Source organism: Lissotriton vulgaris, unplaced genomic scaffold, assembly GCF_964263255.1.
Source record: "Lissotriton vulgaris unplaced genomic scaffold, aLisVul1.2 SCAFFOLD_1331, whole genome shotgun sequence".
NCBI classification, from domain to species: Eukaryota; Metazoa; Chordata; class Amphibia; order Caudata; family Salamandridae; genus Lissotriton; species Lissotriton vulgaris.
The window spans coordinates 342,786-370,281 of NW_028243577.1; the positions used below are offsets into that span (position 1 = coordinate 342,786).

Genomic DNA, 27,496 nt, shown 5'->3' on the forward strand with positions numbered 1-27,496 from the left:
TTTCTACAAGTAAAAGATGTATACAGCAAGGAATTGTTTTTAGATTTTATTCAACCCCCGTTGGCCAGGAAATTGTATGTGCAACTGAGACTGGGGACCCTTCCATTATTAGCACACACTAGTAAATGGGTGAGAGACCAAACGGGTGAATGTCCTGCATGTAAGTATCAGGAGGATACTGAACTACATGTCCTCCTCCTCTGTCCTGCCTATTGACTGCCGCACAAGCGTTGGTTAATCCAACTATGTGAGAATATAGGTTTTGTGCGCTGTATAGAGGCTAACAGAGTTTTAAAGTATGAGACTCACCCACCAATTGTCTTTGCTGTATCACAATTTTTAAACTGTATGTGGCACATTCGCCGGGTCTACCTAAAGTAGATCCTATGGGGATGAATAAATGTATGAACTCGCATAGGTTGAGTGAGGTTGTGCCCTGCGCCCTGTATCGCCATCCTATAGTGTCAGTCCTGTATACATTTTATAGCATTCAATCTTAGGGTGGTTGTTTTTACTCTGTTTTTAACAGGCACATGTTAGTATTATGTATTATTTCACATCCCTGCTGCACTCATGTACTGTCTGCTTTGTTCCTGTCACTCATGGGATGATTATTGTACATGAAGATGTCTGGCAGTATCCCCTGTTTTGACCAAAGTGTACATTATCTGTTTGCACTTTTATGGCCCCAGTGGCCGAAATAAATTAATAAATGGATGGTAACTATAATTTGTACCATCACCATGCACAGTTTTCTTTTCAATAATTTATTTGCAAATGTTACAGGGATATTACCACTGATGTCATGACTGATGTAAAATGTGGTATAAAAAGTGAGTGGAGTGGGTACTGGCAGGGAGCAGTGAAAATGCTGCTTCCTTGGGGCGGGACCTTTTCATCTGTTTCCCTGACCGCTTCAGTGTAGGCAGGGAAACAGATGAAAAGTTGCTCCCAGGATCGAACTTGGTGTATTCTCCTGCTTGACATGAGTTATGAAATTGCTCCCCCAAAGCGCGAACAAAAATGGGTTTCCCTACCTGCATTGTTACGAAACTATGTAGGCACCCCAGGACATACCATATGAGCTGTCCCTGGGAGTAGGTGTCCCCAGGGTCCCCTCCCCTATGTACTTGAGGCCGGGCCCCGGGGGATGTTGGCCCAGGGAGGGGGGCTGCACAGCCCCCTACCCATTCTATATAAGTCAGAGCTCCCTGTGATGGGGTCCTCAGAGCAGAAGTCGGCCCGGGGAGTGGGGATGTATTCCCCCTCCCCTTTTTGATTATGCCTGAGCCCTCTTCCTATTTCTTTTTAAAAGGCTTTGCCTGGGGCATAAGGTTTCCAAGTTCCAATTGTGGGAAGGGAGGCAAGCGTGCCAGCCTCCTCTAATAAAGATCTAATGTTGCCCCCCCTCATCGGGACCTATTTTGCTGCAGGTCCACTGCAAATTGGTGATAAAAAAAATAATAATAATTTGGGGCCCCAGTTGAGGACTCAACCACCAGGTAAATGGGGTCAAGGTATTCCTACTCTGCCCGTTGTGTTTTTTTGCCTTTTTCTTGGGACTTGGCTAAGTCAAAGTCCCAAGATGGCTGCCATGCCATGATCATTAAAGTGGCATCAGCCAATCATGGCATTGCTATTGGCACGCTAATCCACCTCAGTGGATCTGCGTTCTAGATATACAATAATGTTTTTCTTTGATAACTCCAAAATTACTGAATCGATTTACACCAAATTACAAATAGCCCTCTTTTTGCACTAGATTTCTGCCAACTTTAGTGTCATTCATTCAGCAGGTCAAGCTGTCAAACTAGTTTTAAAAATGTTGTGTAGAGTAGTGTATTAATGCATTTACTGGCTCATCAGTGTGTTACCCTAGCTCCATGGTGATAGAAAGTTTGTGTTCGAACTGCCAGGGGCAGTTGGTCATTTCCCTGGGAGCTGTGGGGATGAACTATGATTACCCACTTACCTTGTCCATTGTGGTCACCTCAAATTGGTGACAAGTTGGACTGCTGATTTGTGTCTCCACCCATGTGTGTAGCTGTGGTCAGGTAGAATATCATGTACTTTGCTAGCTGTTTTGCTGTGCTTTGTTTCATAAGAGCCCTAGCACAAGTACTTGCCAATAAATTTCCGATGGCATATTGTGTCTCGGTTTAATACTCTTTTATTCACCTCATTTGGGCTACCGCTTCTTCTATTTTATTTATCATATGCTGCTGTGCCTGAGGATATAAAAGCTGCAGAACAAAATATGCATTGACTGTGCCGATCGGACATCTTGTCTCTGTACAGTTTTTGCAGTTCCTGCCTTCGACGTGCCTCTGATCCTCATTGTGAATTTTGCCAAGTAAGTGCTCGATCTAAGTGTGCCTACATCCGATGGCACTGCAGGGGAATCCAGTGATCCGTACCCCTCAGACGCCGTGCTCCTTCTGGTGATGTAGTGAAACGCAGCATCTGTGACGTGTGCCATCTGCAACAGTCACGCACGTATTGGAATCCTGTACGCTCTGCTGTGAATGCGCTGAGAGAAGAAGGCACTCTCGATTAATGCGCTGAGATAAGAAGGAACTCTCGAGTGCCTTGTGGCACACTGGCAAAGTTACACTTTGGGTTGCGTAATTGTGTTCCTTAGTGTGTGGGGAGATTACGCTGAGTCACTGAGGTGCCATCGAAGTCTATGTTTTACTGGTGAGACAGTTGTTTTTTTGTGGGAAATTAATTTCCATTTTTTTGGTTTACCGGTGAGACACACGTTTCGCTTCAATTTCATTTTAGACTATTTTTTTTTGTGTGTCAATCCCTGACTTTGGACTATTAAGGATTCAGATACATCTTATTTTGTTTAAGATAAAACAATTGGATTTTATGGCAAATCACTGTGTACGAAGGAGAATCTGTTGCTCTTTCTTACATTTTTTTCTAATACATAAGGGTGCATGACATTGGCATCGTTTATTTGAATACGTGTGCTTGGTATTTTTTAAAAAAGGGGGCGGAAGTGAGTTCATCTATCAAATTGTTTTTGGTGTATTATACATTTGTGTTGTTTTCTTAAGGTACTGTTATTTCTTTTGTACTCTCACATTTGTATATCATTTTCATTCAACATGCAAAGTGTACAAGCTCCTCCTCCTTTCCTAAAGCTTCCAGGAGACCCACCAGTCAGGTGGAAAGTATGGTATAGGACCTTTACAAAGTATTTATGGGCTATTGGGGGGGGGTCAGGTTCAGTGCAGAATGGAGACAATTTATTCTGGAGCACAAACTTGGGCTTGAAGGACAAGCCGTTCTAGAATATTTACCACCTCTTGAAGTAGTGGAGGTTGAAGAGCCTCTCAATGAATTTGATCAAGCTGTCGCTATGTTAGAAAATCAATTTGATGTTGAGGGTAATTTAATTGTGGCTAGGCATCAATTCTTTACTAGAGAGCAAGAAGCAGATGAAAGTATTGTGTCTTATGTAGCTTCTCTATGTATTGTGGTGTCTGAGTGCGAATTTGGGAATTTCACCTTGCAGTTGATCAGAGATCAAGTTGTGGTACGTTGTAGGGATAACAAAGTGCAAGAAAAGCTTCTCTCGTTGAAAAACCATTCATTACAAGAACCGATTTCTATTGTTAAAAAAAATGGAGAGTTGAAACCTGGCAAAGCTTCTGTTGGTGCAATAAAGGAAGGGAAAGACCATGGGAAAAAACAAATAAGTGAACAAAAGGGGAATAAGGTCCCTATCATTAAGTCAGAAAACAAATTGTTCAACAAAGGAATCTTTGTCCTAAGTGTGGTTTCCCTTCAAATTTTCCCAACTCTCGTTTGTGCCCTGCGAGGGATATTTCTTATTGGAAGTGTGGCAGACAAGGTCATTTTGCCAAAGTGTGTAATTCCAGAGGATATGTAAACGCAGTATGGGTTGATGAAGATAAGTGTGACATGTCAGAAGATGTTGTTAGTTCCATGAATGATTTGCTGCTAGTTGTCAAGGATAAATGTGAGGACTGCATTGATCCTATTGTTGGTGTTGTAGTTCATGGGAAAACCATTCAATTACTTGTTGACTCTGGTGCTCATATGACAATGATCACTGAGGAATTGTTTGAGTGTATGTAAACTGATAAGTTACTGGAACTTCCTGACAGAAATCCGGTTTCGTAAGAGGGCAGAAGAATTGAGTTGAAAGGATTTTTTGAAACCAAGTTGGTGTTCAAGGAGAGATCTATTAATGGAAAGGTGTATTTCACAAAAAAGGCTTGAACATTTTGGGGTGGTACCCCCAGGGGTTACTTGGCATAATCCTCAGGCCTGGGACAAAGGAACCTGTGTATGTTGTAAATGATGGCGTGCTTGGTGATGGTCTGTTTCATTGGGCTCTTAAGTTCGGTAGTGTGTTTGATCACAACTTAGGAAACATTAAAGGTTTCAAACGTTGTATCAAGCTGAAGGATCAAGCTGTGCCTGTGAAATATAAATTGCACAATGTACCTTTCAGTGTTAGAGATGATTTGGAACTTAAGAGGATGTGTGAGTCTGGAGTCATTGAGACGGTGGATTCATCCCAGTGGTTATCTCCATTGGTCGTGGCACGCAACAAAATGGCAATCTTAGGATCTGCATTGACTTGACTTGCGTAGTTTGAATAAGGAGATATGGGTCGACTTGCACCCTGTACCCCATATTGATGACATTCTCTCCAAAAATGCAGGTTCTTCGTGGTTTTCTAAGATTGATTTGTCCTTTGAATACCATCATGTTGAGCTGGACTCATCTTCCAAGCATCTTACTGCTTTTGTTTCCCGGTTGTAACTTTTCAGTTTAGAAGGAGGCCGTTGGGGCTTGCCTCGGCAGCATCTGTGTTTCAGCGCATTATGGAAAAGGTGTTGGAGGGGATTGAGGATACCGTTGTGTTCCAGGATGACATTGTGGTAGCGGGAAAGTGTAAAGATTTACATGATAAGAATCTTACCAATGTTTTGAGCAGGTTACATGAGAAGGGGATTATTGCCAACAAAGAAGTGAATTTTTGGTGTAGATTCCATTGAGTATTTGGGCCATCGTATCTCCGGTGAAGGAATTCTACAGAGAGAGGGGTTGATTGATGCCATCATTAAGGCACCTTGTCCTAAGTTGAAGGACAAGTATATTCATTTTTGGGGTTATGGGAGTTTTATTCTAAGTCAATCCCCAATTTTGCTACCAAAACAGTTTATCTATGTGAACTTCTCAAAAGGAGGGATACTTTCTTGTTGGATCAAGTGGGTCAAAGTGAATTTTAGCACATTAAGCACAAGCTTGGTGTTTGTGAAATTGTAACTCCTTTTGATCCTTTGTTGCAGTGCATTGTTTCTGTTTATGCAAATTTGGATGGTCATTGTGGTATGATTACTCAAATCAAGCAGGGTGTCGAGCACACCGTTGGGCTTGCCTCCTGCTCTTTGAGTCAAAGTGAAAAAACCTACTTCATTATTGAGAGGGAGCTACTGGCTTGTTGTTGGGCTGTGGAAAGATTTAACACTGTTTTGTGCCGTAGGACTTTCAAGCTGTTGACTGATCACAAGCCTCTCATTCCCATTTTGAATGGGCTTGTGGTGAAAGAGCATACCCCCAGGATTGCCAGACTAAGGGGCCCATTAGGATGTCGGGCGGATTGCCCCCGCCAGGCTGGCGGTAGCCACCGCCAGCCTGGCGGGGCAATCCGCCCGACATCCTTCCCTGAATTCCCCCCTGCCATATTACAATGGCGGGGAGGACCGCAGCGGAGGAAAACACCGCCTGCCACTTTTACGCCCCGGTCGCCTTGCGTCCGGGGTGGAAAAAGAATAATATGGTGGCGGTGTCTATCAGACACCGCCAGCCATATTATGATGTGCTGAAGGCAATGCCTTTCCGTGGCAGCAATGCCGCTACGGAAAGGCAGGCAGACTTCACTCTGGGGGTCCCGTGCGGGCCCCCAGAGTGAAGGAGAGTAGGGGGGTGCACACGTGGAGGTACCTGTGATACCCCCTTTCATTTGCATTTACAAAGAGGCAGGCACCACGCGGTGCCTGCCGCTTTTTAAATGCAAATGTGAAAGTGCTTTTTAAGCATTTTGGCGGGCGGTGCTGAGAGCACCACCCGCCACAATGCTTTACATGCAAGATGTGCCCGCCACTGTGGGGCCTTAACAACAAAACTACTGGGTTCGGGCTCCCAACAGCACTGCTTGCCACAAGCAATTTGAACAACAACTGAGATTGCATGTGCTGCCAATCCTTTCACTCACTTGTTTATAGTTAGAACACCTGACCTTTAAACAAATGTTCCTGAGACCAAAAAATGTCTTTTTTACTTCTATTTTATTTTGAAAAAAGGAGATATTTTTATTATTAGAATATCAACGGAATTTTTTCAGAATTTTCAAGGCGAAATTTTTGACCTTATGTACAATTAACAACTCATCATTATATAAACACAACAAAACTTTTTCAATAGAAATCTTTTTTAGACTTTATAGACTACATATAATACAAAACACTCAGTCATACTACTCACAAACCACACTATTTACATATCTACAAACAATACAAAGAGAAAACATATAAATTATGTCTACAATGTAATAACTTGATTTACAATGAAGCCTAGAACCTAATTATATATTTACAAAGCTATTCACAAGTAAATATCATCCATTTCTTGGTTTGTTAAAGGCTTGAAAAGTCTACGCGTTTCGAACTCATATGAGTGAATGAGTTCTCATCAGGACCAAGGTCTGTGAAAAGAGAAGGGGGAAACTTATTGGTATTCTGTTTGGAATTAAAACAAGCACCTACTACCCCTACTACTAGCTTGTGTCTCTTACCTCTCAGTCACTTAGAAACCAGAACAACAACAGTGAGTAATCTGGGCACCCAGCCATCTGTCATAGAAAAATAATTGAAACCCATCAATTTCTGTCAACACAATGACCAAATTGTATCACATTCAAACTCCAACCTATTTCTTTCATGCTTACATAATTCGGGAGGGGCCAGGCTTTTTGACGACTCTGGGCGCTCGAGCTCCGGCTGTTTGTGAAAACAGAATATTGTAAGTAATGGCTCTAGAATTGGCAAAAGAAGCTGCGAGTGGCTTAGCGGTGAGTGTATTCTCACCTCGGGTCTTGATGCTGTGTCTTCAAGAGGCCGGTATGGTGTCGGATCAAATAATGGTCCGTGGCACTTGGAAGTGAATCTAAGAGACCGGAATAGAAAGCTGCAGTCAGCGTGTATCCCCTGGCCTAGGGTTTCTAAAGGAGTTGTATCAGCGCGTGGCTTACCTGCTGGCGGGATTTTCGGCACCGGGCAGCGTTCTGTTTACCAGTCGTCCGAGTCTTCCGGGTCCGCAAAGGATCCTGGGAGTGTAGGCGGATGTGGGTTATTCCGGATAGTCCGTCTTTTAACAGAACTCGCCTCGTTTGACAGGAAGTTGTATATCTGGGAAATGTAGTTTCTTCGTTACAGTTATCGACCGAGTGGGTCTGTGTTGATGAATTAGAACTTTATGCGGACTCACAGAGCGTCCGTTAATTATAATGCGGTTCGTCTGAGTTTGGGCTGTTAAGGCTGACAATGTTCAAATCGCATTTTGCCCAATCGCATTAATGTTGTATGGGTTTGAACCAGACGGGTGGTGTGTGTTGGTAGAAAACGTGTGCCAAGTTTATCGAAGGATTGCGATGTGTTGGCTTATTAATGTCCTGATAGGATAGGTTGGTTGTTTGCAATTAGAGATGCATGAAAGCAGTTGGATGACAGAGGTGTTAATCCGGTGTGGTCAGGGTTCTGATGATGTGGGAGACTTTTGACAGGTGTCCACAGAGCATGTTAAAGATTATAATTTGAACATTTCAGACATCTCGTTGAGCCCGTGGAATGCTGTGTTGAATTTTACTATTAGCATTGCTTCCATTTTTGTGAGTTTTGCATCAAGATTGCCACCTCTAGTGTCGCTTTCTACTTTGGCAATAACTGTCCAAATGACATCTGACTCTTTATGTTGTTTTTCTTTCCAGTGATTGACCAAAGGGGCTGTGGCCACACTGTTACGAATTCTGGACTTGTGCTGTTGTATTCGTAGGCGCACTTCTTGATTAGTTTTCCCGATATATGCCAATTTACAGGGACAGATGATTCTGTATACCACATTGCGTGATTTACAGTTTGAGAATTTGTCATGTTTCCAGCTGATGTGATTGTAAGTGAAAACCGTCCCTTCGACCGTAGTGTCACAACAAGTGCATGTTCCACATTTTCGGTGTCCCTGAATTGGAGGGAAATTAAACATAGTCCTTAAATCCGGATTTGGTTGTTTGGGCAAAGCTGCTCTGATCAGCTGGTTGGCGACACTGAAGTTTTTTTTGAAAGCAAAAAGGGGGTCTTGAGAAAAAGCCTGATCTAGATTGCGCAAAAGATGCTAGTTTTGTTTTACCACCTTTTTTAAATCATTAGAATTGGGGCAAAATGTCGACACGAACACCAACCTGTCTGTGGTATTTTTTGTTCTTCTTTCAAGAAGGCTTTCTCGAGGCGTCCACCAAGCTCTTTTAGCAGATTTTATTAGCAGTTTTTTTGGGTAGCCTCTCAGCAGTAGATTTTCTGTAAGTTTATCTGCATGCTTCCAATATTCAGATTTGAATTGACAGTTATGTTTCAACCGTAAATATTGTCCATAAGGGAGATTTTCTTTTAAGCTCCGTGGGTGGTTGCTCTGAAAGTGTAGTGCCCTGTTACGATCGGTTGATTTTTTGTATAACGTTGTTATTAGCTCTCCTTCATATGGATACACTTCTACGTCCAAGAACGGCATTTTTTCTGATGAATGTTCCATGCTGAATTTTATTGTTGGTACCCTGTTGTTTATCCAATCATGGAAGCGTTCGAGTTCCTCTGTTGGTCCACTCCATATGAAAAAAATATCGTCAATGTAACGATACCAATGGGTTATCCATTGTATGTAGGGATTGTTATTGTAGACAAAAGCCTCCTCATATCTGGCCATGAATAACACCGCTAATTCCGGGGCAAAAGGGCATCCCATTGCCACTCCACCGATTTGGAAGAAGAATTCACCGTCAAAGTTGAAATAGTTCTTTTTAAGTGCGAATTCTGCGAGTCTTAAGCTGAAATTCGTTGGTATTGGGTGAGGTCTTGGTCTGTTTTATTTTTAGGTACTCGTACTCTTTTTGTCCTAAAAATCCTTAGGCCTTAAACAATCTAAAAACGGACACATCGGTTATTATAAAGCAGGCCGACAAAGGTGGCTCAATTGTAATCTGGGACAAGGAACTGTATAAAACGGAAGTCAAGAGGCAATTGAATGATGTGACATGCTACAGAAAGGTGAATAAAGATCCAACTTTGGAACTTAAAAATGAACTACATAAGATCATAGACGAAGGCTTTGAACAAGGATTTTTAGGACAAAAAGAGTACGAGTACCTAAAAATAAAACACCCTAGGACTCCTCTTTTTTATGTATTACCAAAAATACATAAGAATGAAAAAACACCCCCAGGACGCCCAATAGTGTCTGGGTGTGATTCCTTGATGGAACCTATTTCGAAATTTGTCGATTTCTTTCTCAAACCTTTCTTGTTGACTGTAAAATCTCATATACAAGACACTACGGACTTCATTAAAAAGCTGATGTCAATAAAGTTTGAAAAAAATTCCCAAGTAATGGTGACAATAGACATCACCTCACTTTACACATCAATCCCGCAAGATGAAGGCATTTATGTCCTAGAAGCATTCCTGGAAGAAAGACCAAGACCTCACCCAATACCAACGAATTTCCTCTTAAGACTCGCAGAATTCGCACTTAAAAAGAACTATTTCAACTTTGACGGTGAATTCTTCTTCCAAATCGGTGGAGTGGCAATGGGATGCCCTTTTGCCCCGGAATTAGCGGTGTTATTCATGGCCAGATATGAGGAGGCTTTCGTCTACAATAACAATCCCTACATACAATGGATAACCCATTGGTATCGTTACATTGACGATATTTTTTTCATATGGAGTGGACCAACAGAGGAACTCGAACGCTTCCATGATTGGATAAACAACAGGGTACCAACAATAAAATTCAGCATGGAACATTCATCAGAAAAAATGCTGTTCTTGGACGTAGAAGTGTATCCATATGAAGGAGAGCTAATAACAACGTTATACAAAAAATCAACCGATCGTAACAGGGCATTACACTTTCAGAGCAACCATCCACGGAGCTTAAAAGAAAATCTCCCTTATGGACAATATTTACGGTTGAAACGTAACTGTCAATTCAAATCTGAATATTGGAAGCATGCAGATAAACTTACAGAAAATCTACTGCTGAGAGGCTACCCAAAAAAACTGCTAATAAAATCTGCTAAAAGAGCTTGGTGGACGCCTCGAGAAAGCCTTCTTGAAAGAAGAACAAAAAATACCACAGACAGGTTGGTGTTCGTGTCGACATTTTGCCCCAATTCTATTGATTTAAAAAAGGTGGTAAAACATAACTGGCATCTTTTGCGCAATCTAGATTAGGCTTTTTCTCAAGACCCCCTTTTTGCTTTCAAAAAAAACTTCAGTGTCGCCAACCAGCTGATCAGAGCAGCTTTGCCCAAACAACCAAATCCGGATTTAAGGACTATGTTTAATTTCCCTCCAATTCAGGGACACCGAAAATGTGGAACATGCACTTGTTGTGACACTACGGTCGAAGGGACGGTTTTCACTTACAATCACATCAGCTGGAAACATGACAAATTCTCAAACTGTAAATCATGCAATGTGGTATACGGAATCATCTGTCCCTGTAAATTGGCATATATCGGGAAAACTAATCAAGAAGTGCGCCTACGAATACAACAGCACAAGTCCAGAATTCGTAACAGTGTGGCCACAGCCCCTTTGGTCAATCACTGGAAAGAAAAACAACATAAAGAGTCAGATGTCATTTGGACAGTTATTGCCAAAGTAGAAAGCGACACTAGAGGTGGCAATCTTGATGCAAAACTCACAAAAATGGAAGCGATGCTAATAGTAAAATTCAACACAGCATTCCACGGGCTCAACGAGATGTCTGAAATGTTCAAATTATAATCTTTAACATGCTCTGTGGACACCTGTCAAAAGTCTCCCACATCATCAGAACCCTGACCACACCGGATTAACACCTCTGTCATCCAACTGCTTTCATGCATCTCTAATTGCAAACAACCAACCTATCCTATCAGGACATTAATAGTTGGCATCACAACTTAATAAGCCAACACATCGCAATCCTTCGATAAACTTGGCACACGTATTCTACCAACACACACCACCCGTCTGGTTCAAACCCATACAACATTAATGCGATTGGGCAAAATGCGATTTGAACATTGTCAGCCTTAACAGCCCAAACTCAGATGAACCGCATTATAATTAACGGACGCTCTGTGAGTCCGCATAAAGTTCTAATTCATCAACACAGACCCACTCGGTCGATAACTGTAACGAAGAAACTACATTTCCCAGATATACAACTTCCTGTCAAACGAGGCGAGTTCTGTTAAAAGACGGACTATCCGGAATAACCCACATCCGCCTACACTCCCAGGATCCTTTGCGGACCCGGAAGACTCGGACGACTGGTAAACAGAACGCTGCCCGGTGCCGAAAATCCCGCCAGCAGGTAAGCCACGCGCTGATACAACTCCTTTAGAAACCCTAGGCCAGGGGATACACGCTGACTGCAGCTTTCTATTCCGGTCTCTTAGATTCACTTCCAAGTGCCACGGACCATTATTTGATCCGACACCATACCGGCCTCTTGAAGACACAGCATCAAGACCCGAGGTGAGAATACACTCACCGCTAAGCCACTCGCAGCTTCTTTTGCCAATTCTAGAGCCATTACTTACAATATTCTGTTTTCACAAACAGCCGGAGCTCGAGCGCCCAGAGTCATCAAAAAGCCTGGCCCCTCCCGAATTATGTAAGCATGAAAGAAATAGGTTGGAGTTTGAATGTGATACAATTTGGTCATTGTGTTGACAGAAATTGATGGGTTTCAATTATTTTTCTATGACAGATGGCTGGGTGCCCAGATTACTCACTGTTGTTGTTCTGGTTTCTAAGTGACTGAGAGGTAAGAGACACAAGCTAGTAGTAGGGGTAGTAGGTGCTTGTTTTAATTCCAAACAGAATACCAATAAGTTTCCCCCTTCTCTTTTCACAGACCTTGGTCCTGATGAGAACTCATTCACTCATATGAGTTCGAAACGCGTAGACTTTTCAAGCCTTTAACAATCCAAGAAATGGATGATATTTACTTGTGAATAGCTTTGTAAATATATAATTAGGTTCTAGGCTTCATTGTAAATCAAGTTATTACATTATAGACATCATTTATATGTTTCCTCTTTGTATTGTTTGTAGATATGTAAATAGTGTGGTTTGTGAGTAGTATGACTGAGTGTTTTGTATTATATGTAGTCTATAAAGTCTAAAAAAGATTTCTATTGAAAAAGTTTTGTTGTGTTTATATAATGATGAGTTGTTAATTGTACATAAGGTCAAAAATTTCGCCTTGAAAATTCTGAAAAAATTCCGTTGATATTCTAATAATAAAAATATCTCCTTTTTTCAAAATAAAATAGAAGTAAAAAAGACATTTTTTGGTCTCAGGAACATTTGTTTAAAGGTCAGGTGTTCTAACTATAAACAAGTGAGTGAAAGGATTGGCGCCACTGTGGGGGGCACATTCTAATACCACCCCAGGGACCCCCGCCCTTATGGCGGGCGGTCCCGCATACCGACAGCATGGCGGGCGGACAAAGTCCGCCCGTCATCCTAATGACCCCCTAAGTTCTAAATTGCTTCAATAACATTTTTCGGTTGATTGTATTCCTGGTGGAAGAAATACCAGGCCTGATCACCATTACCTTGCTGTGAGACTGATTTACCTGGGGGTGACGATGATGAGGAGTGTTTAATTGCAGCTATGGATGTTTGTAATGTTGGTTGCTTAAATTAAAAGGAATGGTTTGATGTTTTGTATTCTGATTGGTTTCTTTAAAAAGTTAAGAATTATATTGTTCATGGTTGGCCTAAGGAAAAACATCTTGATTGTGAGATCCAGCCGTTTACCAAGATTGCTGATGAACTTTCACTTGAAGGTGGTGAAAAGATTTTGTGTGGTGACAAGTTTGTTCCTCCTGTTTGTTTGAGGGATCACATTGTTGATACCGGCCATGAGGGTCATCTCGGACAGACCAGCACCAAACGTAGAATTCATGCAGTCTATTGGTTTCCTTCCATAGACATCAAATCGATGTTGCAGTCAGGGGTTGTGTTATTTGTTGCTCAAGGGATAAAGTAGTCAAAATGGTTACCCCTCCAAAGCAAGTTGTGGAGCTTCCATCTGGACCTTGGATGAAGCTGGCTGTTGATTTTGTTGGACCTTTCAATGCTCTACCCAAAAGATACAAGTTGCTTTGGTGGTTACAGACAACTATATTCAGTGGTGGGAGGTACATTTTATGGTTGATCCCAACACTCAAGAAGTTATCTGTCTTTTTGCCAGAGAGGGATTTCCTAAAGAATTAGTGTCAGACAATGGGGTACAATTTGTTTCAAAGGAAATGTCTAGTTTTCTTGGTCAGTCTGGTATTGCACACCGCCATGTCGCTCTTTATCACCTTCAGGCCAATAGTTTTATTGAGCGCATGAATCGCATTTTGGTTGAATGTGTTCAGTGGCCTGTTTCCAAAAGATTGGAGGTTAGAGAAGCCGTGGAGAGCATGTTGTGGGCTCATCGCTCTACCTCTTGTGTGACTGTTGGGAAGAGTCATTTTGAATTGCTGTGAGGAAGAGTGGCCCCTTTTGGTACGTTTCCTCCTTGGATGAGGAGATGGGGTTTGTGTTCTAAGGTTACCACTCTTTTGTCAGGTGTGGCGGGTGGTGGTGGTCTTAGCAAGCGCCCTGTTGAATGTTCCTCCAAGAGTAACAAGGATAAGAAGGAACGGTGCTCTAAGGTTCAAGTGAGAGACTGGGTGGAAATCAAACTTCTCATAGTGTTCCTAAGGGTATGTCCAAGTTTGGCCCTCCTGTTCAAGTGGATGCTACTTCTCGCTATGCAGTAAGAATTAATGGAAAAAGATGGTGGAATCTTTCAAGGATTCAGAGAATCCGGTTGTTCATAAAATGGGACTGGGAAGAAGACTAGAACACTCTTCAGGAAAGTCTGTTCAATATGTTTCTGATTCCAGCATCTTTAGGAGTTCTGTTCCACCAAAACGCATGGATCTGTGAACCTTCTTCATGTTTCTTTCTAATGTTTTTTTTGCTTCATTTTATTGTACTTTTAGTTCTTTCTTGATATGAAATGCTACTTTCATTTATCTAAGTATTTTCTTGCATCTTCTTGCTATTTGTATCTTTCTTCCTCCTTTGTTGGTGTTCCTTTGTTTCTTTTCTTCCAGAGTTATAGTTTTTCTTCTCCTTTTCTTTTGTGTGGTAAAGAAGGGAGATTTTGTAGCAATGTATTTACTGGCTCATCAGTGTGTTACCCTAGCTCCATGGTGATAGAATGTTTATGTTCAAACTGCCAGGGGCTGTTGGTCTTTTCCCTGGGAGCAGTGGAGACTAACGGTGATTAAACACAAGGTTCACTCACTTACCTTGTCCATTGTGGTCACTTCGAGTAGTCAAATAGTGCCAAAGTTCTTAGCAAAAATGTTGTTCTGATTGAAACTAGGTTATAACTATAGCTTCCTACTGCCAACTGCCAAAATACCAGGCAGGTCTTATTCCTGTCAAAACTCTGGCTTGCAACTTTAGACTGGGGTACCATATTCCCTGTCCCAAAATGTGTAAACAATTAGTAGGATCCAAAGCACCCCAAATTGTTCCAGTCCAACGTTATTCTACAACAAACAAGGAAGTAATCTGCAGAGTACTTGAAGAGCTGCTGTGTAACCATGGATAATGTTTCTCTGACAGCCAGTCTCCCGAGGTAAGTGTACATCACCTGCAGTCTGCAGTTCTGCTGGAGGAGTTGGAGGCCTGCTTCCCTGCTGAAAGAGGCAAGGAGTGTGTATGGCTCAACAGGAGGAGAGAATATTCAGGAAGAGAAGCAGCACAGTCCATGTAGGTAACAGCAGTGGGGCGAGGTAAGGGGGGATTTCGAGGAACGATGCAGAGGGAAAACTAAATAAATAATAAATGTTCCCATGGCATGAATATATACATTTCGTACGCATGCTTTACAATTCGAACCATTACATCTCAAGTCATTTCAACGACTTGCTGTAGGGGGCACACTGGACTTAATAATAGTTTAATTTGATATTCCTACTCCAGTTTGTGGAACGGCAGGGAAAGTGTTGGTTTGTAAATCCAACACCATCTGCCCCCCTACAGCAAGTCATTGTAACTTGCGCTGTAATGGTTCGCGTTGTAACAACGTGATTGTTATAACAACCGTGTTGTAATGGCATGCGCTGTAAAGCAAGCGATCTAGAGACTGTTTCCACTTGGCATCGTCCCTCGAAATCCCCCCTTACCCAGCCCCACTGCTGTTACCTGCACGGATCGCGGTTGAAGAGAGGTCTGTGTGTTCCTAGAGAGTGAAAGCTCTTAGAAAGCTCACAACCTCAGAGAGTGTTCCAGGAGTCCTTTGCTGTAGAAAGGCACCCCTGTTGTTACACCTGACATCCTAGGTGTGGGATTCCCAAAAACCTTTTGCCTTCCCTCTTCCTGTTTGCTGGACTTGTTTTCGATTGCATTAGGACTCTGCATACTCTACCATTACTAACCAGTACTAAAGTGCTTGAGCTCTGTCCTTGAAGCATGGTATAATTGACTTAAACCTAATTGGCACATGTATTGTTATGTATTCCCCTAGTAAATTGTACTACATGTACACAGCACATGTAAATTAAATGCTGCTAGTGGGCCTGCATCATTCATTGTGCCAGCCCCTAAAGTAACCCTTTGAATCATGTTTCAGACCTGCAGCTGGAGTCTGTACTGCAGTTTAAAACTGCAATTTCAACCTGATAAAATCAACATTATGCAAGGCCTAACTCATTCTGATTAATACATATGTCACCCCTAAGGTAGTCCTTCAAGCTTCATAGGACAGGATGCACTGTACTTAAAAAGTAGGGCATGTGTGCTTAAGCTTTACATGTCCACTTAATGTTGTTTTTCACCATTGTTGTGAGGTCTAGTGCTCCCATTGACTAACACTGGGTTACCCAATTACATTGAATAAGTGGTAACTCTGGATTGGGATCAGATAGACATATGCTGTTCACACTCAAATTAAGTGGAATTAGAAATCATCTTTAATGGTAAAGTCGGAATTTAAATCACAATTCTGAAAATGCCACTTTTGGACGGTTGATATTTTCTTCTCCCAACTGTTTGTGCCTTCTACCAGCAACCTGGGTCACATGTCTGTTATTGCTTTCTTTTGGGATTTGTGTATTCCTCTTTCTAGGTTTGGAAAGGATGGGCCATCCTGGCAGGATAACTAGGAGGAGCTGTCCTCAGACCCACTTACATTTCAAAGGTCTTTGCCTCCGCACACGAAAAGGGACCTGACACCAAGCCTGCCCTGTATTTTGTCACTCCTGACTCATTGGCGTAACGGAATTAGAGGGGGCCCCTGTAGAGTAAATGGATGGGGTTTCCCACACTCTGGAGCCAGTCAGGAGCTCTCAGCTGCCTCCCATTCTCAATGGTGGAGGGTGGCCCCTGGATCTTGCCCCCCGTACTGCAGGAGCTTTGGGAGCTATTGTTACATCACTGCCCAGATGTCTTGGCACATTGACAGGAGCATGGGAAGAATTTTCCACAACCTGAGTTGTAGGTAGTATAGTGACCCCACCCCCCCACACACACACACCACTTAAAGGCTTGCACCAAGTATAGATATTGGACCCAAGAGCAATTCATCAGAACACTCCTGTACCTACAGACATTACAAAGTCACTGTAGTGGATGGCACAATGGGTGCTGCAGTTCACTTGTGACATTTGAATTAAAGGCGCTTGGCCATTTGCCAGTGACTCATAGATAATAATCATCAGTACCCCAAACAAAATATGGCCATTTTCAACAAGGAACAAATATCTTTCTCTTATGTGGCACCAAAATACCTTGAGATGGGTCTAGTTAGTAATCAGGGAGTCCAGAAACAAGGAGGGAGTGGGTGAAAAACAATGACAATGGTAGGGGAGAGGTTGAACGTGAACTAGAAATGTTATGTGGAATAATGGCAGCTGGATGAACAGTTTGGGGGCTAATGATGATATTATGGGATCAGATAAGGAGGAGTGTAAAGCAAATAGAGATGGGTCAGAGGAACTATAAAGTGATAGGTGATTGGGGACTGAAAGGAAACTGGCAAGTGAGTGAGAGTAGAGCAGGTAAAAGGACTGCTGGAAGGTTAATGATGATAAAATGTAAATGCATTGAGATTGGAGAGAGACAAGCAGAATACAGAGTGATGAGAGGAAACTTAAGAGCAGACAGTGAAATCTGTGGCATAGGATTAGATGAGATGGAAAACCTAAAGATTGACAGATTATAGTGTTAAGGAAGGCAAAGAGTGACTGACAGGTGCCATAAAGGTGAGTTGCTTAAGCACATGTTCATAGCAGTGATGAGACAAGATAACCAACTTAAACTGGGAAAGGGTTATCTATACGAATGGCCAGGAAAAACATACCAGTAAGAACATGAATTGTTAACAAGGGCCCTTGTAAATGGGACCACAGATGGCAACAATGAGAGAAATGTACAGAACAATAGACCAACAACTAGCAGTGGAAAATCAAAACATTTATTCTTATTGATCCATATGAGGATACAAATTCCATGATGGCAATATCATTGACAAACAATTTCAGAACACAAAAATATTCTTGAGCCACTTCACGATAAAACAGAAATCGAATATTCAATCAAAATATTTAGTTGTGCACTTAATGCCAACCCTTTTAACTTCTATAATTATAGCAAAATTGTTTCTAAAATATTTGCATTTTGATAAACATAAAGCTTTACGCTCTTCCTTTATGGTGCTTAATATCATTGAATATACGTGAAATGTTATAGTGTACTCTAAGTTATTTGGCTTGAAACTGAGGCAGAGACGTTTCCATCTGGTATCCTGTTCAACTGGAGCTCTATTGCCCCACGATGAGTTTCGGCCCATCTTGAGATGAGCTCAGCGCTGCTTTGTATCTCTGGATGCAGCCCTGGCTGCAGCGGGAGGAGTGGTCGCTTATACTGCAGACAGCTATCTTACACTGAAGGTAGACTCTTGAATGAATGTCTCTGAAAGTGAAAGCACGAAAGGAAAAACGTGCCTGCTTTCTGGTAGGCGATGTAAAATTGTGATACGACAAATCTTGAACACACCTGCGGGAAACAGAAAAGACATAGGATGTAGTATTATATAGGAAAGTGGATACAAACCGTAAAGTTTATTTTTTGTCACAATAGAAGATATTATTGAACTTTATCTGCTTAACCGAATTACAATGTTTAAAGTTTTATTTTTATGAAATGTGATTTCAATAATGTAGTTCAGCATGGTGAATTAAGCACGGAGGCACTTGATTGACCTGGACTTAACACTCGCATTAACGGATATGGAGAGTAGTAAACATCTGTACGCACGGAAGCACCTTATTGAAAAATGTAATAGTAAGCACGGAGGTATGTTAATGTCCATCTATATGTAGAAGTTCAAACAGCCAGGTGCGATGCTGATGAGAACGTATTGCGTGTGCAAAAGAAAACCATCATGCACACTCGACACTGTATGCAACATGGGTAATAACTTCAACAGAGGGTGTGTAAATTATTTTCATGACTAATCAAAGGTGACATCAAACAAAACAGGTTTTTGTCAAACAGAGGCGACTCTGTAAAGCTAATTCTTTGAGTGTGGCCTGCTTGAGTTCATATCTAGTTGTATAACCCCAAATGTTTATGTTTATGCTTATGTGCTTATATAGCGCTCGATTGCCGAGGCGTCTTGGCGCTGCGAAGTGTGGGTAAGGAGGGACATTATGGTTAAAGCCTATGTGGCTGTAAACAGCCAGGTTTTGAGACTCCTCCTCCCAAATCAGATGGGAAGTAATAGCTGGATATGTCCTATGAAAAATTAACAGTAAACATGTTTTCAAAAAAGTTACCTCCCTCCAGCCAGACCTAGACCTCCAATCAATGGGCAGGTTGTGCCTTATAACTGCAATATAGGAGCTGTTGTGTGGACGGCAAGTGGAAGAAATATGTTACTCTTAAAGGCACAGTACAGCAAAAAGAAAGTAATGTAAAGATGAATTCTTCATAAATTGAGTAGAAAGTAGTTTATTAAGCCCGACAGGGAGGCAAGTCGTTCTCTTCACAGACCATGTAACAACTGACACTCTTTAATACATTACATTCTAATAATGACCCAACTACATTCTCAGCAAGGAATGTACTCATGTAAAGGTAAAGATACAACACTTCTCCCTTATTAAAATAACAAAACGAAAGAGAAATAAAAACAAGGAAGGAAAAAAGGAGGGAGGAAAAGGATGAAAGTGCAAAAGGTAAAAAGAAAAGAAGAAAAAGAAAGAAGGAACAGTCAGGAAAACAAAGATCAAGTAAAAGAGATAAGTCACCCAGGGAAGTAATCTTGAAGGTACAATGGAGGTCTCCTAGTTCTAATGCTAGTGCTGCGAGAAGATATATGCTCATTCTGAGGTGGTTGATTCGAGCATTTCTCAGAATCAGGTTCCACAACACATTTACCAGGACCAGGTTTCACAACACCATCATCCCCCTCCACACACCTTGACAACCGCGACATACTCCAAACATCTCCACCAGCAAGCATAACCACATTCTTCATGACCTTTATAATGCGTCTAGGCCCAAAATACTTTGACTCACCCTTTGGGGACCAAACGGCCTTTTTAACAAATACAAAATCACCCACTTTCCAAGAAGAACTCTTCACCCCCTTTAGAACGTCAAACCTGCTCTTGTACTTATCTTGATAGTTTTGCAACCTAGAATCTTTGATCACACAGCCTCTATCCTTAACAGACAACCACAAAGGATTAAGCTTAGAACCAGCAACCCTACCTTTCAGTTTTTTTACCGTTTGTAGGAATTGTGGGAGGAAAGGCCATTATGCTAGGATGTGTAAAAGCAACAAAGTTAATTGTGTTGACGATGATGAAGAGTACTCCCAGGATTCAATTCATTGTATCACCAATTTGCAAGATGATGCTGTTAATGGTGTGAGTCAAGTTGACGATGACGAAGTATTTATGCCCTCTTGTGACATCCAAATTGCCAACAAGGTTGTTCCCGTACTTGCTGATTCTGGTTCACTTTTCACTCTTATCAGTGATAAATTTTGGTTTAAAAATTTTGATGGAGATAAGATCAAACTTTTGACTCCTGACATTAATCCCGTTGGGTATGCTAAACAGAAAATTGACTTGATTGGATACTCCATCCAGACCATTACTTTTAAGGGCAGAGAAACTGTTGGAAAGGTGTATGTTGCAAAAAGGGGAGATACTCTCCTTGGTTGGCGTCATCAAAGGAACTTAGGAATTACTTTGAATCCCAATGCTCCCGAACAGGTTATGTTGGTTTCTCATTTGGGTGATTTTTTGGATATTTTTGAGAAATTTCCTGAAGTTTTTAGTGAAGATCTGGGTCTTCTGAAAGGTTTCAAGCACAAGATAATTTTGAAAGGTAATGCTAAACCTGTTGTACATAGAGTTCGGAAGGTGCCTAATCTCATGTTAGAACCACTTCAAGTTGAAATTGATAGGCTGTTGAAGCTTGGTGTAATTGAGGAGATAGAATCCTCTGAATGGCTTGCACCAATTGTTTTGGCACCTAAGGACAAGGGTACCAAAATTAGGATATGCGTGGACATCCCATCCTCGTCGCCAGTAATGTAAAGATGAGTTTTTCATAAATTGAGTAGAAAGTAGTTTATTAAGCCCGACAGGGAGGCAAGTCGTTCTCTTCACAGACCATGTAACAACTGACACTCTTTAATACATTACATTCTAATAATGACCTAACTACATTCTCAGCAAGGAATGTACTCATTTAAAGGTAAAGATACAACAGAAAGCAGTTTACATTCCAACAACAGATCTAATCTCAGCATAAGTGAAAGTTTAGGGCCGGATTCACAAAAGTAATCTAAGACAAAATCCTAACTTTACGTCTTTCGGTATTCACAAAAGGCATTTAGGGGTAGTAAAGTTAGGATTCCAAACTTCACTACTCCTAAACTGAGAAAAAGCCTAACTGTACGACTTTCAGTATTCACAAAAGGCATTTCGGAGTAGTGAAGTTAGAATTCCTAACTTTACTACTCCTAAATGCCCTTTGTGAATACCAAAATTCGTAAAGTTAGGATTTTGTCTCAGATTACTTTTGTGAACCGGGCCATTAGTGAGCATTTTGCACAGTCTATGCTAATCAAGTATGCAGTTAAGGGACAACTTTATAGAGTGTCTTCCACAGCTTACTGACAGCCCCACGCACAGCCTATACACACAGCTAACTCTTCAACTCTGGGCAAATTAATAGCAATGAACCGGTTTATATTATTAATGAACATGCACAAACAGAAATCCCAAATCGTTCGGAGAGGCCACTTATTCCATCTGTTGAAATAGGTGCACTGTGCTCTAATGAGAGTTTGCTTAATCAGCTGTCTTGCTAGCAACATGCTAGAAGGTACATGCTGCCAATCAGACCAGGACTGCTGATCTCAGGATTAACTATAGCTATCAGATTTCAAAAGGCTGTAGCTGTGACAGAAATCTTCGTTCTTCAGAAGTGTGTTGCTCCCTAAATGTAGCAATAGTTAAGTTATCATGTTAGCTTACTCACATTGTTGGCATTGTGGTTTAGGAAAGGGATTCTGCTGTAAAATGTAACCGCAAGATCCGTAAAGAAAGCGCTTATCTGAATCCCCACCTTGTGATTCCACAGGGAAAGAGCAGCAGCGTAAAAAGGGAGGCAGCTGTAGTCTATCTGCCAGGAAGTCAGATTTTACAGATTATTGAACATCCAACCCACTTGGGTTTTTGAATAGAAGGCCGTTAAACATCGACCCCACTGAACTTAAGAACTACTGCCCCATCTGGCTCCTCCCATTCCCTGCCAAAGTCATTGAGAAAGCCGTCAACAGTCAGCTCGCCACCTTCCTCGAATCCAACAAATCCCTCGACCCTTCACAGTCCAGCTTCCAAGCCAAACGCAGCACAGAGACCGCCCTCATCGCAGCAACAGACGACATTCGAATACTACTGGACAACAGAGAAACAGTTGCCCTCATCCTACTTGACCTCTCCGCAGCCTTCGACACAGTCTGTCATAGCACCCTCATACAATGCCTCAGCAACGTCGGAATACAAGGAAAAGCATTGGACTGGATCATCTTGTTCCTCGCCGGAAGAACCCAGAGAGTCTGTCTCCCCCTTTTAGATCAGAGGCCACCGAAGTCATCTGCGGTGTACCACAAGGATCATCACTCAGTCCCACCCTCTTCAACGTATACATGAGTCCCCTCGCATCCATCGTGCGCCAACACAACCTCAACATCATCTCCTACGGAGACGACACCCAGCTGATCCTCTCCCTCACCAAAGACCCAAACACCGCCAAAACCAACTTACACGAAGGAATGAAAGAAGTAGCCGAGTGGATGAAGAACAGCCGTTTAAAACTGAACTCGGACAGAACGGAAGTCCTCATCTTAGGTTCATCCCCCTCTTCCTGGGACGACTCATGGTGGCCACCAGCCCTGGGAACGGCACCCATACCTATGGACCACGCACATAACCTGGGCTTCATCCTGGACTCCTCCCTCTCGATGACCAGACAAGTCAACGCCGTCTCATCATCATGCTTCAACATCCTACGCATGCTCAAAAAAATCTTCTTATGGATCCCCACCAAAACAAGAAAGACGGTCACCCACGCACTAGTCACAAGCCGACTGGATTACGGAAAAACCCTTTACGCCGGAACCACAGCCAAACTACAGAAAAAACTCCAACACATCCAAAACGCCTCAGCCAGACTCATACTAGACATCCCCGGCCAAGCTCACATTTCCGGTCACCTGAAAGACCTCCACTGGCTCCCCGTCAACAAGAGAATAACGTTCCGTCTCCTCACCCATGCACACAAAGCCCTCTACGACCTAGGACCCGACTGCCTCAACACACGCCTGTCCTTTTACACCCCCACCCGCCAACTACGATCGTCCAATCAAGCCCTCGCCGCAACTCCGCGCATCCATCTATCCACCATGGGAGGAATATCCTTCTCCTACCTAGCGGCCAAAACCTGGAATTCTCTCCCCACCCACCTCCGCCTTACACAGAACCACCTCTCCTTCAGAAAACAACAAAAAACTTGGATATTCGATAAATAAAGTACCCCCCTCCCTCAAGCGCCTTGAGACCCTCTGGGTGAGTAGTGCGCTATACAAATCTTGAACTTGAACTTGAATGTATTTTGCTAGGTCACTGGTGTGATGCAGACAGAAAATACATGTTTAGGAATACAGTAAATTTTAACTTCGATTATTGTCACTGCCAGAAATCTTAATTGCCCTAGTACATCACTGTGACAGAGGAGGAAATCTGGAATACTAAAGTATTACGGAACCCAGAAATTACCAGACCCTGTGGTATCAGCAACAATATTTGTGCATAAGAATTAGAGCCTGCATTGAATACTGAGCACTGCAGATGCCTTCGTCTGCAAACGCAAGGCAAAGGCCTACATCTGCACTTCTGCAAAGGACACAGCTCTTTTGACTTGAAACGAGCGGCTGTCAGGAAAACGAGGAGTTATGGGAAATGAACGAAAATATGCATTTGGGAGACTGAGAGAGTTATGTAAAAACATAAAGGGTAAATGTATTAGTTGCTATCTCCAATGGAAGAAAGAACAGGTGTTATTAATTTTAAAGTGCGTCTTGTAGGGTTGAAGCAACAGTACGTTAGTTCAGCCTAAAAAGTCACTACTCCTACAAGCCGTGCGCGAGCAAGTTGCTTACTTGCTTCCTCAGCTACTAAGTTTATTTCTATCAGGCTCCGCTTTCCGTCTTCCTCGGGGCAGTGCTGGGAGTCCAATACCCGCCCCCTCTGAACTGCCTCAGAGTCCAAACGCAATGATACAGACAACCGAGACAATTCAGACGTCGCAGGAAAGGAAGGGGACAGCGGGGAGGGAGATATGAAATGACAAAGAACAGGGAATTAGAACACCCTACCTCCCTTAACCTATAAGTGTCACCTTCCTTACGTCCTTTACAAGAAAACCCCAAAGGTGAGTAGGCTATACCTGTAAAGGAAAATACAACGGACCAAATCCAATGGAGACAGTAGATTGAGGAGGTATCTGGAACTATACCCAACTGTGAATATAAATCAAAACACATTCAAGGTCCTCTGCTAAGTAGAAGCAATTCCAGACTCTCGTATGTGAGGGTATATTACACATACCATTTACTATGCATCAACTCTCTTAGTATGGGTACTTCACTGTTCCAATACTGCAATACCCCTCATGTCTCCTGAATAAATGAAATAAGGAAAGAATAATGAACCCTGCATATAGTAAGAGTCCACAAGGAGAATACAGGCGTGTAAGATCCTTCGTGTTAGAGCTTCGTATTTACTTCACACAATGGTTACTTCCCCCTGTGTAACATGAACACACAATAGTTCTATATGCTCATGCTCCGTTTTTGCTGGACTGCGAGGCTCAGTGTTACACTCACACGTATGAGTCCTATCGCACCACTCTTCTCCTCTTTTCCATAAAGTAATCAGTATATATATAATCTTTGGGCAAAAGCAGTTATCGCAGGGTGTTGCCACATACACAAGGGTCTCTATCCCTGTGGCCGGAGTTGCCCAAACAAACCCTTTGGTATCTCCACTGAATGTCTGATACCTGTGTCTCTCTCAGCCGAAAGAAACACCAAGACAAAACAGCAGGTGGGGTGCGCTGTTGGGATCGGTGGTACCAACGCCTCGCACCCCAAACAGAACAAGGTACTCACGAATACGTAGGACTTGGGAAAACAAGTCAGGAATCCTACTGCGGCTTACTCCAGAACAGAATCGAATTATCGGCATTTCCCCGCCGCTTACAGCAGCCCTTTATTTCCCGGTCTGCGCGCGCATCTCATGTTGTTGCGTGACGTATGCACGGCATGCCGGGAAATGTAGTCTTTAGCGCGGAAAGCCCGTGTTTTCCGATGGCCACACGCCACCGAGGCTGCAGACCTTGACAGTACATCCCCCTTCACAAGGGGGGCTGACTCCGCCCGCGGCTTATCCGGAAACAATCGGTGAAACTGGGCCACCAACCGAGGAGCCCGAACAGCCCCTGCAGGCTCCCAAGAATCCTCCTCCGGTCCATACCCCTTCCAGGAGAGCAAATACTGTAGACGACCCCTTACCCATCTAGAGTCCAGGATCCGACTCACCTCATACTCACAATCCTGCTGCACCCAGATAGGCAAAGGAGCCCTACTAACAGGACACCTGGAGGGCTTCAAGAAGGAAACGTGGAAGACAGGATGAATGCGCAATTGCGCAGGTAACCGCAGCCGAACAGCCACCGGATTTATGTGTCCCAACACTCGGTAAGGCCCAATAAACCGGGGGTTGAATACGCTATGTTTCCTGAACCTGATATGTTTGGTGGACAACCACACCAAGTCCCCCTTTTTATACACTGGATTGGGTCTCCGATGCTTGTCAGCTTGGAGTTTGTATCTTGCCTTGGCCTGTGCCAGATTCTTGCGCGTATCCAAAAGCACTTTGCGTACCCGCAAGAATCTGTCCCTCACCTCTGGTAGCTTCACATTGTCACTCGGCAAAAGCATAGGGGTGAATCTAGGGTGATGCCCATAGTAGCAAAAGAATGGTGAGTGGTGAGTGGATGCATGTTGCGTGCTGTTATAGGCTACTTCCGCCACCCACAACCAGTTTACCCAAGAGTCACTGCTTTCCTGCACATAACAGCGGAGATATTGTTTCAGAGATTGGTTGAATCTCTCTGTTTGTCCATCTGTTTGCGGGTGGAAACTGGTGGACACTGAAGACGTTATGCGCAATGCAGCACACCAAGTTTTCCAAAAGCGGGCAGTGAATTGTGCCCCTCGGTCAGATACAATGTCCCTGGGAAGGCCGTGTAGTCGTACAATGTACACAAGGAGCAGATGAGCTAATTGACCCGCGGTGGGCACCTGCGTGCAAGCGATGAAATGGCCCATTTTGGTCAAGAAATCCACAACCACTACAATGGGGGTCTTGCCTTGGTCTTTCGGAAGTCCCACTATGAAGTGTACTGAAAACCTCTCCCATGGATGCTCTGGGGTGGGCAGAGGTAGCAGTAATCCCTGAGGCTTTTGTCTGTCCGTTTTCATCCGATTGCAGTGGACACATTCTGCCACCCAACGGCTTAAATCAGGTCTGATGGAAGGCCACCAGAATTGTCTCTGGGTTTTCTCCAGCGTTTTGATAAAACCCATGTGTCCGGCACTTGGGACTTCATGGCACCATGAGAACACTGTTTTACGTAAATTAATCGAGGGTATTGCCCTGCCTGCCCAGTTTAGCTAAGATCGTTGAGAAGCACGTCCACTCTGTGCTCTTCTCCTTCCTGGAAGACCATGGGTTACTCCACCCTACCCAGTCAGGCTTCCGCTCCAATCTGAGCACTGAGACCGCTCTATTGGAAGTAAATTAAGCCATCAAGGAAGCTCTCGACTCAGGTGGAAGAGCTATGCTGGTGATGTTGGATCTGTCGGCGGCCTTCGACACCGTCCCTCATGAGGCCCTCTTGAGGAGACTTTACGAGATCGGTCTCAGAGGGACGGTGTTGAGCTGGCTGAGATCTTACCTAGCGGGTCACCGACAAGTGGTCTGGGCCCCTCCGTACTCTGCCGAGGTGCCGCCGATGGATGTTGGAGTCCCACAAGGGTCGGTGCTTAGCCCGACCCTCTTTAACATCTTTATGACTCCATTGGCGGTACTGGCGGAGTCTCTGGGTGCCCAGATCATATCATACGCTGACGACACCCAGCTTCTCTTCACCTGTAAAAAAGGTACGGAGTTCGACAGGGAGAGCATCCGCGGTTGCCTTGGGGCTGTCTTCGACTGGTTTCAGCGAAGCAGCCTCAAGTGCAACCCCGACAAATCGGAGGTGCTCTCCTTTGGTTGTCAGGTAGACCCGCCTTGGCAGGAATGGTGGCCAGTGAGTATTTCACCCCCTTCTTCTTCTTTCACGGTTGCTAAAAACCTTGGGATTAAAATTGACAACACCCTTTCATTGAAATCCCAAATTACAGGTCTCACCAGTACTTGTTTTGGTCTGTTAAAAATGCTGCGCAAATTCCTTCCTCTGCTCCCTTTGGTCCACAGGAA

General features: G+C 43.2%; 1 protein-coding gene across 1 annotated transcript in view; it reads right to left on the reverse strand.

Annotated features, from left to right (window-relative positions):
* Nucleotides 1-17,950: 17,950 nt before the first annotated feature.
* Nucleotides 17,951-27,496, reverse strand: part of LOC147668298 (scavenger receptor cysteine-rich domain-containing protein DMBT1-like) — a 158,627-nt gene continuing 149,081 nt past the window's right edge. The window contains exon 5 of the mRNA XM_086948624.1: nucleotides 17,951-18,422. Within this exon, the coding sequence (XP_086804750.1) occupies nucleotides 18,188-18,422 (235 nt within the window). The 3' untranslated portion in view covers nucleotides 17,951-18,187. The remainder of the gene's footprint in view (nucleotides 18,423-27,496) is intronic.